This window comes from Lissotriton vulgaris, chromosome 1_2 (assembly GCF_964263255.1).
Source record: "Lissotriton vulgaris chromosome 1_2, aLisVul1.2, whole genome shotgun sequence".
Lineage (NCBI taxonomy): Eukaryota > Metazoa > Chordata > Amphibia > Caudata > Salamandridae > Lissotriton > Lissotriton vulgaris.
This window is the reverse complement of record NC_141686.1, coordinates 171173693-171188533: the sequence shown is the minus strand read 5'-3', so window position 1 is coordinate 171188533 and position 14841 is coordinate 171173693. Positions and strand designations below refer to the sequence as shown.

The window sequence follows — 14841 nt, the reverse complement described above, 5'->3', positions numbered from 1 at the left end:
TCCCAAAAATTACGTGATTCCAAAGTAGTCCACTGCAAGTCGTCAGGGGTGTGGTTGTTGACCAAAAAATGGGTACTCATTTAGTTGCACTTCTTTGCAGAGTATGTTACTGTAGTGTTCTGTGATCCTCATTTTAGCTGGTCTAGTTGTCCTGCCAACGTAAATTAGGGCTCAGGGGCAGTTGATCAGATACATGCAATTCCTAATGTTACAATTGGTGTGGCCCCTCTGCATTCGTGTATAGGAAGGATCTAATCTGATTTCTGTGGTCACTTTAGTGGGGTGGCATACCCCACTTGAGCTACACGGGTAGGGCCCAGTTACATGTGGTAGGTCCCAAAAGGGGCATTCTTCTATTGTACATGCCCGTAGGGTCTGTTGTGTATTAGCATATCCCTGAGAGGTGTTGATTATGTTATTCGACCAATCAAAGGTACATTTCCATACAACCTGGGACCATTTTCGTCTGAAGATAATGTCCATTAGAAAAAGCCACTGGGTGAAATATTGGCTCTGACATACTCTGTCATGATTGCTCTGTGAAGAGCAATCTTAACCTGTTATTTTTTAGGGCTGCGGTTGAGTTCCAATCATCATTGTAAATACCTGATGGGGTGCTGCCATCTGCTCCTGGCCAGGAGGGGGTTCTTAGGGTTTTGGCTACAATAACTGCATTGTAACTAAGACCTTGGTTATTGTCCAAGTCTTTGATTCATGGACAACTGCAGACATCCCTCTCAATTTATTTTCCTCTGTATTGATGTCAAGGGAACACTTCTTCCCTACCATCAAAGCTCATGCAACTCCACCAGTCAAGGCCCGGCAGCATTTCCCAGTATGCTACCAGATTTAACCAGTGGACAACTGGCAAGCCGTAGGTTATGTCTCAAGTAATGTTGATGTATTGTTAAGATCTATTGCAAACACAGAGATAAAGGACATGACCATCAGGTCTAGTGAAGTGGCAGGCCCTTCAGAATGGATTAAGGATATGGAACAAAAAACACCATACCCAGGTTTCCAGGGATTTCTGGCATATTATTTACGTAAAGAGAACCATCCCAGGTCAGTCTTGAACCTGTGTTCCAGGTGTCACTAGGTATGTTCTGACATCCCTTGCCCTTCAGGGCATCTACTTACATATGTCCCCCTTACCTGGGACCCCAGAATATGTTCTGGGTTTTGTTAATGGTCACAACCACAGCCATCATCATGATAAAGGCATAATTTACCTAGATCAATCCTACAAATGTTGCAATGCTACATACTTTCCTGGATTTTGGGTTGATCCATGCTAGCTATTCTGGCAATTCAGTCCAATGGAAAGAAAGGGTTTGGTCGCTACCTAAGTAAAACAGGTGTACATATCAACAGAGGCATTTCTGAATTGCTGTTCAATTATATAACAGTCAGTTGTTCATGCTTCCTTTTAGGTTAACTATTTCTTACTTGCCACAATACCTATCACTAACATCTTAAGGTAACCACACATAGAAGGAAATAGAGAAGGAAACATCTGCCTAAAGGCAATATGTTTGAAAGAGGGGGAATCTAGCAACATGGAGCTTTTTTGCAGGAACAAACATACCCCAGTGCCTTAAGAAATATGACAAGAAAGAGAAAAATCTGCATACCATGAGGTTGATTGCAAAGATAAGTATGAGTCAAGACTTAAAAATAGCAAAGCATTAATGGCAAATATCATGGCCTTATTGAGGACAATGAGTTGGCGGAACTTGATGGCTTGAATTCAAATAACGTGTAGTGTTAAGTTACATCATGATGGCTTGAATTCAAATAACGTTTAGTGTTAAGTTACATCATAAATTATGAAAAGAAAGACACTCCGTAGAGGCACACATTGCAAGAGGGTTTGGTAGATTATTTGAAAAAACATTGGATCAATGTGAAGGTCAAAGCAAAAATAAGAATAATCCTTGAATCAGGTTTTAAGGTTTAGTATACATGTCTGTGGTGAACTGAAGGAAAGGGACATGGTATAGTTTAGGACTATTTAAGAGACTAGATTATGCTGAAAGTAATGTAACACACTGCAGTTCATGGCTTGGAAATATACACAATGAGAGGCAGAAATTGTGACAGTGGTAAGCTAGGCTAATTGTTTAGCATCATGTTTAGGGGAAAACAGATAAAGTAATGTATAGAGTAAAAGATTAGTCTTTATTGCAGAGTAATACAAAAGATAAAGTGGGTAAGGGCAATGCTTATAGGATAAAGTTAGGGAAAAAGTGATAGGCTCCTGGATAGAATTGCAAAAGAGTTATTCATAGATTGTACAACATTATAGATAATAGATCTACTGAGATAAGAGGAAGAGAAAGGTCACCGTCTTGGGCTGTGACTTATCCTTCACAGCTGACACCATATAGGCAAGACATTAACTAGATTTCTGGAAGGGACCCTCAGCTCTCCCTTGGTAATGTGGCTCAAGAAGTGAGGGTTTCTTCAGTGAAAGCGTGTGTGATATGTGTGAAATTACTAGTCAACAACAGTATACATAAGTTAGAACTTAGAGTTTCAGACAAGGTTAGTTAAACATAGAAATGTTTAAAAGCCAATCATATATTGGGAAAACATGGGTAAAGTTAAGTGAAAGGGATGGTGTAAAAATACAAAACAAAATACATTCAAGAACGCTTTTCAAGAGTTTGAATACAGTTCAACACATTTAATTGAGGAATTGAGATCAGCTTAGTGAGTCTTGCTGACTCACCCAATAATAAGGAACATGGGAAAATACTGATATATTTAGTGCTAATCACTGAAACAAATGTTCCCTTTTCATAGTCTCTATGTCCTTCTTCCTGCTGTTCTTCTAAGCAACTCAGCACTTAAGCTCCTTAGTTTAAGTTATTCTCAGGCAAAAGAGACACTTTTAGCAGGTAGACTCTTTAAAACTCCATAGCGCTCCATGAAGCGCTCTGACACCTTCGGGTAAAGTCTGCGCTATATAAAACTGCATAAATAAATAAATAAAATAGCACACAGGCTCCTTGGAGCAAGTCCTTCTAGCAGACATGCTCTTCTCAGGAGATGAGTATATCTGCTTCACAGGCATGGACCTAGTACCATATATTTGGGGAACAGCAGTGGGTGCAGAAGCTCAAGACAATGCTAGAAGAAAATGACTTCAATAATCTTGACATCAGTAAGAAATTCTTATGTGCAAACAAGCAACAAAGTAATCTACGATACTTAATGTACAAGAAGGTTCTCTCCTTGCAGCGGGTCAAGCACGGTGTGTTATAAAGTGCAACCGTTTACCATAAATCAGATCAAATAAATGTCACACTCCCATATTTCTACAAAATGGTTTGCTTGCTGCTCTTGTTGCATTAAGTCCTTCTCAGAGTTCCATGCATCAAAAAACCAAAATGCTGATACCTTTTCTCAGATGTGCAAAACTCTCCTCTGGCTCTCATTCCTCCTGTATCCCTGTCATTTAAACCCCGGAACTACAGGGAAAAACAATTTGCCTGCCTACTCTTTGCTTAGACCTCCTTTAGAGAAAGAGCACCAGGATGTCTCCTTGGACCTGTACTATGGGAAGAGAGTAGTGTTACTAAACCATTGCACTCAAGATAGGCTGCAGCCAGGCCCAGACCAGCCCCTCCCAAATCGTCCTGGGCTTGCAGTAGAGCAGGGTTCTCCAAAGTCAGTCCTTGAGGGCCCTATCCATGCTAGAATGTAAGGATTGCTGTATTTATCTCAGTGGGGATATGCTAAAAATGCTGCATGCATCCGGCCCTCCAGTACAGACTTTGGGGAACCTTGTTGTAGAACATTGGATAGACATCTGGAGAGATGAGCTGTTTTCAAATGTGAATTCCAAACAGAAGCTGTATGTCACCAGAACACTGTAGCTGTGTCAGCAAAATATATATAAATAATTTCTCACAACTGATATCAGTTTACAGGTTAACTTGAAACTCACTTTACTAATTGCCTTTTCAGAGAAGGTTAACTGCAAGCTTTACCTTTTGTTCTAATTGCATTTCTTTCAAAATCTACAAATTAAATGTCACATTACATTTTAGATGGCAGTAAATATAGACCTGCAGCATGTATGTGTATTTGAAACCATACATTTCACAGATTTAAGAAATCTATAATCTAATATTGCAGCTGTAGATGAAACGTGCACAGGCAACTGACAAACTGTACTGATTTCAATGTACAGAATCAAAAGTGTACACCTTTGAATAACTCACTTGTGGCTAGGCCTAATTATTTGGCACCAGACAATCATGAAGATAACATACCAATTGTCCAAAGAACGAAATGGAAGAATTTGCTAAAACATTGATTTCCTTACAATCATGATCAAGACTATGGTAGTCATTTAAATTGAATGATTGTTTGCATGCTGGTTATAGTAGTGATATAGAGTGAAAACTAGGACCTTCGATGGATTAAATAGAAATAGATATCTAGTTAGAATTAACTCAATTGCATGGTGATATAATAGATCCCTAATCTTTTGGAATGTCGTTAATGGTAAAATACTTGAGCAATGTCTGAAAAACATTCCATTAAAGTGTTGTTCCAGTATCCAAAAATGTTCTTCACCTACAATAGTGTTGCTGAAGTTAAGTTCTGTTATTTTTTTATACTAAATAACCGTTCCTCCATTAAGGGTACCACTGTGGAATTCAGACTAAGTAAAGCAAAATCATTTGGGTTAATTTATGTAGAAAGTGTGCATTATTTTCAAAATATAGTCAGGGTTAGGGATGTTTTCTTCTTAATATTAGATTTAGGGTTATGATCATGGGTAGGGTAGTCTTATTAATATTAGTGCTAGTGTGCTTCACCACTTTATTATATTAATGCGGGAAGTGAGATTCCTGTACCTTTCATGTCATCTGTTGGTTACTTTCCTGTTCAGCCATTTTGCATAGAAAAAAATATTTTCTTTCTTTGCTTCTAGATTTCCTGACAATGAAGCTGCAGCTTTTGATGGAGGTGATTCCACAAGAAATAACGACCTACTGAGCAGGAGTGCCTACACCTACAAATACCCATTTATGAACAAACTATGTATTGTGGCACTACATAACTATAGACTGCTGCATCATAACACAATTACGATACTCAACCCGAAGACTTCTGTAACACGTATCCCATCTTCATCGTCTCGGGTTTTTGACATGCGTCCCTTCTTTACTCTCTGCATGAATACAACGCACCTCCACCAAACTACTGTGCCACTAAAATCTACATGCACCATAGGGCATTGGCACACTGTGCCAAACTGGCAAGTGTGCACTCTTCATTGGTGCGGTTCTTTTGCACACTGCACAGTGTTGACCTTTAAACAGCACTCCAACTTGGCACACACAAACCTTGCCACCACAATATTCTGCTCACAGTAGTACTGCTTTACTGTGTTCTGCTCTGTCACGCCACTAGAACATTTCAGCAGTGTAGCCCGATATCACTGTCACAACCCAGGAATTATAGCAGGCGACACCACATTGGCAACATATCATATCACAACCTTAATGAGAATTAGCCCATGTCTAACCAATTGTAGCACACTGCATTTAATTGTTAGCCTGGCATATTATATTTCCTTGATAACATAGTTCATCAAAACTCCATTGCACAGAAGTACACTTCTCATTTGTGGTACCAAAAATGCTTTTGCATTATGATAGCATATGACACTGCACGTCCTTGACACAAAACTACTTTGTACAATCTTGTTACTATGAAATAGAACACAACAGTAGCAGCAAGTAATTCAGCACAATGTGACTGTAACACTATGGCACCATCAAATATAGTGTTACCTCTACACCTTAGCAGCCCAAACCGCTGTGCCACCATTGTACCCTGTGCCGACATAGCAGTGCATCACACTACGCTACGGTTTCACAACAGCACTATAGCACTTTGCAGCTACTCATCCCTGTTTAGGGCAGAAACAACAGCGCATACCTTTGTCATGAATACAAAATAAGTCATCATTGCTTGATAACGTTTCAAGCTTTTAACAATTATGTTAGTTTTATCTCTATTTCCAGTCCATAGGAAATATGAATACAGCATGGTCTAATAATACTGGCTTTTTACTGGTTCGACCTAAAAGCTAAAATCCACCTTAGTTCACAAATGAGGAATCAGAAAACAAGAATGAAATGTTATGCCATCTGTAAATGAGACTTCATCGGGATCATGAATGTGTTGTGCAAAAGCACTATAGCAGCTTGGAACCAGGCATCACTCTTTATGGCTGGGGAAAAATAGTTTGTAGCATTGCAACACATACACAATGATTCACCATTGCAAGATAACATTTCTAGATTGTAAGCAATTATTTTAAATGTATCTCTGTTTACTCTCTTAATAAAAAAGAAGCAAATTGGGCTGATAATGTAAAATTTATACCAGCTTGGAGCTCAAACTGGGAATCAGGCTCCTTAGATGAGAATTAAACTGTTTTAGTGGCAAATGAGCAGTCTTCATTACAATTGTGAAAGGGTACCATGCTTGCAATGCCACAATGATGTATGAACTATAAATAAATGCTCTATGGATGTATGAGGGCCCTTCATGTTCCACAGGGTCTACCTTCAACCAAGGTTTTTAGACAGGAGGAGATACACTATCCCTCTGATTAGTCTTCCTTTTTCCTAAAGAGTCCAACTAGTGCATCTGTATGTGGACCTGGTAGCGCTGTATTTACTGACAAAGTAAATGCATCTTCATGGGACTGATTTCTGTTGACCCTGAAATCTGCTTAAATGGCTTGGATTGCAGTAAGCCTAGTCTGCAGCTTTAGCTGAAACAAGCAGACATATTGAGTGATGGACTGGGTCAATTAGTCACAATATTTTGTTGCACTAAGATATATATGTTTTAGCATTCCCCACATTTCCTTTTTTTGGGCACCCATGTTGTTGTTGGGTTCATCAGTGGAGTTCACCATCATGAGGTTGCTAGCGGCCCCCCACATTCGTCGGGGATGCCTGGTTTCACCTTGGAGATACCCAGTAGGGACCATCTCACAGGGATAGCCAGGACAGGTTCCCCAGCGGTCTACAGCGCCACGACACCCCAGGGCAGCAGTGCGCTTTACAAGACACATTACATTACAGCTTGACCTATGTAGTGAAACAGCCTTTTGACTGAGGGTTTAGTGCATATTGGCCAATTGGGGAGTGACAAGTGGGGCAAAATCTCAATGCACACAAGATAAATTGCTGGGTCCTGCAAGTAATACATGTGAGCTTCTTACACATATTTAGATGCCTGTACATTGGTGCAGCTCAGGTGTGCACTGATATAACAGAGAAGCATGTTCTGCCAGTGATTAAGAAGGAAGAGGTTACTTTGGGAAAAAAGGACATGCTTCTGAGGTATTGCATGACATCCTCCATTGATTATGATTCTGTTAGGCCTAAAGTTCAGCAGCTCCAGATGACCAGGAACTGATGCACTTTGGCATGTTCCATGGTCTCCAATAGAAATCCTTAATAGGTTGGTATTCATACTCAAGGGCATTAGATCCTGTGGTGACTGGAGGGAAGATGCTTGTCAACATGGCCTTAACCTTAATATGAACACTGAGAAAAGTGCTAGCTGAAGTGATGAAAAAGTCATACCAAGAAAAGACGTATGCCCAATGGGCCTATCTACTGGTACTACAAACACAGAAGGCTCTTTTGATCATTCTTAATCTCAAAAGGCCCCAGGGTCCCAATTATTAAATGGCTGCACTCCTCACAGGCATGTGTTATGGCCAAAGTTCCCTCTCAAGAACAAAATAATTAGGTTCACAGGAAAATAAAAAGTGGAAAAGATAACAAATTGGAAGCTCCGAATTGTCATCCTCTCATGTCTGCAAAAAACCTTTTCCCACTGCTCTGTCATAAGCATAAGCATCAACTACTACATTAGATTTCTTCATTAAATACAGATGCCATGGAGTAGGAACTTGGATGAAGACACCTTTTAGACGTCAAAAGACTAATTCAGTTGCCTTGTTCCAAGAAAATCTCATATTTAACTTTGCTTTCTTGAGAACTCTGGTAATGTTACTGGTATACTAAGCAACATCTTCAATGAATTTACAATACAAATGAGCAAACTCTTTTTAGTAACCCTAGATATTCTATCTGGATCACTGACAAATCATCGAAGGTCAAAAAACCGACCTACCTAAATATTGGAGCAAGAATATCGATGTCAAGAATATCGATATTCTATCTACAACATGGTAAGTACAAAAATATTGAGAAAAAAAATATTGATGTCAAAAATATCATTATTACAAATATTGTTTTTTTTAGTTAAAATAAATATGTAACATAAACTAAATAATACTTATAAATAAAATAAACATAGTTAAAAATGTTTATAATGTTTAAGATTAATAAGTAATATATATAATTTAATAAAACACTAATTACAAAATATATATAATATATATACTTACTAGAGGGCCGATTCCGATTCGGGAAAATGCCCTCTGAATAGCCGTACGGAGCTTTTTTACCATACGATTCGTATGGAGAACTGTATCCATACGTACGACCTAGTACGATGTGTACCCAAAGCAGTTCTCCCTAGTAATCATACCGAAGACCATACAACTCACTAATCCGTACGAATCGCATTTGAATCACGCAGTTCGCGGCGTCTGTACGGATCGAAGCGGTATTTTCCGACCCAGCAAGAACGAATCGTATCGACAACACTCCGTACAACTCTTTTTCTACATCAGCTTAAAAAATCCGTAAAAGCATATTTCGCCTCGAAATGCGTACAAAACGGATCCCACCGGGTACGGTGCGTACACCCCATGATAGCAGGAGCACGGTGTGTCGGGGTACGGTATGTACACCCCTGGATTTCAGGGGTACGGTGCGTATGTTTCTATGCGCACACCCCATGAATGTTGACGTACAGTGCATAGGGGTACGGTTCGTATCCCCCAAGGCCGTAGGTATACGGTGCGTACACCCCTTGCGTTTAGGAGTACGGTGGGTATGTGAATGTGTGGCTCTCCATACGAGTTTACTATACGCAACGTGTTTCGTACGAATCGCGTACTCATTCCCTGGTCCCGATCGTACTTGGCGGGTCGTACGCCATGTTTACGAATTGTACGGTTCACTGTGAGAGTCTAATTCGTACGGATGTAGCCTTGTATTTCGTACGGTTCATAAGGATTCGGACGTATTTCTATCGCACGGATCGTACTACGCAATTCGGACGGATTTGTACGAATCCTACGGCTTCGAATACGAATCGTCATACGGATTCGTTTCCCAAATCGGAATCGGGCCCTTAATAATACGTTTTGATAAATATTTTAATAACTTATAAATTATTTAAAAATATTATAAATTACAAATACATCTATACAGGTAAAACAATAACATAAATAAAAATTAAATATTTATGTATAACAATAAAAAAATACTTTAAATATTTTTAAAATTAATTATATACTACATTAACTAAAATAATACAAAAAATATTTAATAGCAGAGGGAAAAAAACTACTATTCCAACTCCAAAAAAACAACATCAAGGAAAATGTTGAATAGCGTGGGGCATAAAAAATTACTATTCCTGCTCCAGAGAGTGCAACAGTAGGGAAAGCGTTGGATAGCGTGGGGGTAAACATTACTATTCCTAGAGAGTGGAACAGTAGGGAAAGCGTTGTATAGCGTAGGGGTAAAAATGACTATTCCCACCCCAGAGAGTGCAACAGTAGGGAAAGTGTTGGATAGCATAGTGGTAAAAATTACTATTCCAACTCCAGAGAGTGCAACAGTAGGGAAAGTGTTGGATAGCATAGAATTTAAAAATAACATACTTATAAATAAAATAAATTTTTGAAATAAAAAATGAATTAATAATTAAAGAACTCTAAACTATTTACAAATACCAATAAATCATTATTAAAAACATAATTACAAATGAATAATTAATTAACAATAAATTAATAATAAATACCAATAAATAATAATAAAAAATATGAAATACTAATTAACAAATATTAAACAATTAAATTATTTTTTTACCAAAAATAATAATTTTAAACATTAATCACCAAATAATTATTTATTAATAATATATTAGTTACATGTATCAATACATAACATTTAATAATATTAAATTACCAATTAAATTCTTTTTCATAATCAAAAAAATATATTTTAAAATAATTACAAAGTAATAATTAATGTCCACTAAATTAATTATCAATAAACAATACATTTAATATTTACCTAATTAGATTTCAATTACTTCCAACACTATTCCCCTATAAACGCACAGCACACTCCAATAATAAAATGATACACTTGACATATTTATAAATTCATCAATTAATAAAAATTAATTACCAATTAATAAAAATGAATCACCAATTATTAATTAAATAACAATATTATAATTATCAATACCAAGTATTTAAAATAAATTATTACTTAATTACAATTAAACTACTTCCCACCTTATTCCCCTATAAACCCACAACCCTCTACAGAACTTAAACACAAAAAATAATTAAAATGGTTTTATAATTCCTAAAAAATAATAATTAATTCAGTATAATTAAATTACTTCCCACCCAATTCCCTTTTGAACCCACAACCCGCTACAGAACCTAAATGCAAAAAATAATTAAAATTAATTTATAATTCCTACAAAATAATAATTAATTTAGTATAATTAAATTACTTCCCACCTGAATCCCTTATAAACCCACAACACGCTACAGTACTAAAAAACAAAAATAACTTAATAAAACATTATTAACATACCAACATTGTATACATATATTTTAATACAAGTAGAACACTTGTTCTACTTGTATAACACATATAACACATACACATTAAATACATAATAAAATACATTACAATAATATAAATATCGATGTTAGTAACATCGATATATTTGATGTCGATATTACTAACTTCAATATTACTTACATCGATATAAAAAAAAATCGATATTACTTACCTTAGGGTCGATATTCTGTCCATCGATATTCTTAACATTGATATTATGTCCCTTCGATATTGTCACCTCGATATTAATGTAGGGCGATATTTTATTTTCGATATTTTGCCTGCTCACCATTCAAACTATTCCTTTTTGAGCTCACATTTTGCAGGTTCACAAAAAAAAGTTGGTGTTGGCTTAACCTGGACAGGACTAACGTGCTATGAAATCTGTGGTCAATCTGTAGTCAATAACGAAAAACCAAGAAAAAATTCCTATATTGACCACATATTGAATCAAGTTGTCTGGGATATGAATTCCATGAATATTTGAAACACTGCTGATGCATCCCACCCAAAAGGTATGACCCGATATTCAAATGACTAAATGAAGTACAAAAGGCAGTCTTCCATTCATCTTCAAACCTTAAAGTAAGCAGATGCTAAGCAGCCTATAGATCAAGCTAAGTGAAGAAGGTGGCACATCTCACACTCTTCTGGATGTTCTTAATTATCGTTCATTGTGAGCTTAATTAGTCCTGTAAAGTCAGTGCATGATCATAATTAATTAGATATATTTGGGACTAAAAATAATGAAGCCCCTGCTGTGGAAAAGGTTCAACCCTGTTCACAAATATTCCTGGAGATACTCTTTTTTCAGTTAAATCTTTTTATTCAAAGGAGAGCAAATACCAAAATTTTAAATTCTCACAGGCCAAACATTATACCCATCATGTCCCGGGATTGTCATATTAGGCAGGCCAGTGGTATGATAGAAAGGGCAAATAGCAGTAGTGGAAAGGTAAATCCCTGCCTTGTGACTCTGGAGAATGGAAAGGGTGGTGAAAGAAGGCCATTCACTGTAACCCTAGCCATGGGAGTGGCATAACTTACAAAGATCATCTTCAAAAAGCTTGAGACAAAATCCTTTCTCTAGAGTGACCGACATAGGAAATCCTAATCCACCCTGTCAAAGACATTCTTAGAATCCAAAGACAAAACAAGCATTGGCATATCCAATAGGTCTCGCCTTTGGTACCTTATAAGTGTTTAGCCATGCAACACTTGATATTGTTGCACCAAGGATATTGTGCTGGATAACTAAACACTTATAAGGTCCGAAAGGCGAGACCTATTGGCTATGCAAATGCTTGTTTCGTCTCCTGTTGTTGTCTGAAAAACCTCTGCACTGGCGCAGCTCATCAAACATGGAGCTGGGAAACGTTGCCGGGCTGTATGTTACTATTACCACAAAGGGGGCAATTCGTATTCAGGAAACGGATCCGTACAACGATTCGTATTCGAAGCCGTTGCCATACAAATCGTACAAATCCGTTCGAATCTCGTAGTACGATCCGTAGGATAGTAATACGTCCGAATCCGTGCGAACCGTACGAAAAACAAGGCTAAATGCGTACGAATTAGACTCTCACAGTGAACCGTACAATTCGTAAACATGCCTTACGACCCGCCAAGTACGATTCGGGCCGGGTAAAGAATACGCGATTCGTACGGAACACGTCGCATATAGTCAATTGGTATGGAGAGCCACACATTCACATACGCACCGTATCCCTAAACGCAAGGGGTGTACGCACGGGTTGTATGCACCGTACACCTACGGCCTTGGGGGGTACGAACCGTACCCCTATGCGCCGTACGCCAACATTCATGGGATGTACGCACGGGGACATACGCACCGTACCCCTGAAATCCAGGGGTGTATGCACCGTACCCCGACACACCGTACCCCTGCTATCATGGGGTGTATGCACCGTACCCGGGGGGGCTCCGTTTTGTACGCATTTCGAGGCGAAATCTGCTTTTACGGATGTTTTAAGCTCCCGTAGAAAAAGAGTCGTACGGAGTGTTGTCGATACGATTCGTACTTGCTGGGTCGGAAAATACACCTTCGATCCGTACTGACATCGCATACTGCGTGTTCCGAATGCGATTCGTACGGATCAGTGAGTTGTACGGTCTTCGGTACGATTCGTACGGAGAATTGCTTTGGGTACACATCGTTCTAGGTCGTACGTACGGGTACAATTCTCCACACGAATCATATGGGAAAAAAGCTCCGTACGGCTATTCGGAGGGCATTTTCGGAATCGGCCCCAAAATGCCTGAAGAAATGGAAATGTCACCCATAATAAAACTTGGTAGTCATGTACCTGAACGTTACATCAAGAAACATAAATTAAGATGGCTATTCATTGAATATACAGGACCTTGTTAAAAAAACTCTCAACTCCGGCCACCTTAGATAGATAGAGCTTCAGTGGGAGGGCTTCAGCTGATCAGAAAGTCTTGGCATGTGAGTGAGTCAGTCTTCCCTACACTCCCAGCATGGAGGGGTGATGTATGATGATTAGGATGACTCAATCATCATCAAGATACTTTATTCGACTCTACTGAGCCATAAAAGTCACAGCAAAAAGACAGATAAAGTATAATACACTATAAAAAAAGACAACAATTTGTTAAAATTGCTAAAAACAAATATTAAGAACAACAGTATGATGAGGAAAAAATTCAATAATTAGATCGTACCTTTACAGCACTTAAGATGTAATTTAGTACAGCTTCATTTCCCGAACAGTGCAAATAAGCAAAAGCCACTGCATGAGATCTGGATTCTATGTCTGACTTCATGTCCCAGGAAGACAACTTTCCACTTCTGGGTTTCAATTTAACTAGGGGAATTCTGTGAGATGTTGTCTTGGTGAATTTTATTTGGGCCACAGGGGCCAACACACCTGGAGAGGACATGTAACATTAAAACACAAGCACTGAAATACAAGCGCGGCCCCGCGGCCGCAAAAGTTAATGAGGAATGCAGTGTAGAGGCGGCAAAAGGGAAAGTTAAAAAAACAAGCACGCGCGCCTCGCAAGTTGAAAAAAAACACGTTAGTGATGCGCGCGTGCGCGGGAGCAGGAAAAAGTAAAAGTGATCGCGGTAGAAGGGTGCCACAAGCAATGTGTTTATTGAGGTATGACAGAAAGGCAGATGGCGGCTGCGTGCGTGCCCATGCACGTAACCACAAGCTTGAGGCTAGCAAAAGCGTGTGGTAGCACTTTGTAAACCCACTTACTAAATGTCTCGCACAGCAGTGCATGCGATGCTCAGGCGAGACCTAAAAAGGAACTTTTTTGAGATTATCTTTCTCTGTTATGTGGATGGCCAATCGGAGATTGTTGTACGTCTGCTGTCTATGTATGAATCCTCTCCGGTAAGGGTGGATTAGTTTGGGAAGCACATCATTAACCCCTTCGGTGCTTGTGACGGAACCATTCCGTCATCAGTCACAGGTGGGCTGTGCTGATGACAGAATGGTTCCGTCACAACCACACCCATTTAAATCGGGGCCAGCACAGGAGGAAAATTCCTTTAGCAGTGAAGGTGTTAAGATGGGTGGCCAGATTCCCTGTATAAAGCTTTGTGTCTGTGTTAAGAAGGGCTATCAGGTGATATGATGCACATTGGGACGGGTCTTCACCAGGCTATGATATAATCATCATCACAGTCTCCCCTATGATCTAAGTGATGGTCCCTGACCCATTACAGTGATTGAAGTACTTCGTAAGCTATGGGATAAGTCTGGTGGGCATATGTATTATAGAACTGAGCTGTGAGGACAGCTGGGCAAGGTGTTTTGTTAGGTTTCAGAGATTTGATAGCCAGACTTACTTCTACTGCCTTAATGGGATGTTCAAAACATGGTCTTTGGGTCTCAGTAAGCTGTAAAAGACAAACCTGGTCTGGGAAGGTCTGCCAACAGTCAAAGTAATAGGATGTACTAATATGGAGAGTCTTATAGAAATGGTGGAATGCGTCTGCCTTCTTGTCCTC

General features: G+C 38.8%; 1 protein-coding gene across 1 annotated transcript in view; it reads left to right on the top strand.

Annotated features, from left to right (window-relative positions):
• The window catches only part of LOC147734776 (cystine/glutamate transporter-like), a 157690-nt gene extending 150951 nt beyond the window's left edge, over nt 1-6739 (top strand). Inside the window, exon 12 of the mRNA XM_086953057.1 lies at nt 4952-6739. Coding sequence (XP_086809183.1) covers nt 4952-5016 — 65 coding nt within the window. The 3' untranslated portion in view covers nt 5017-6739. The remainder of the gene's footprint in view (nt 1-4951) is intronic.
• Nucleotides 6740-14841: the final 8102 nt, after the last annotated feature.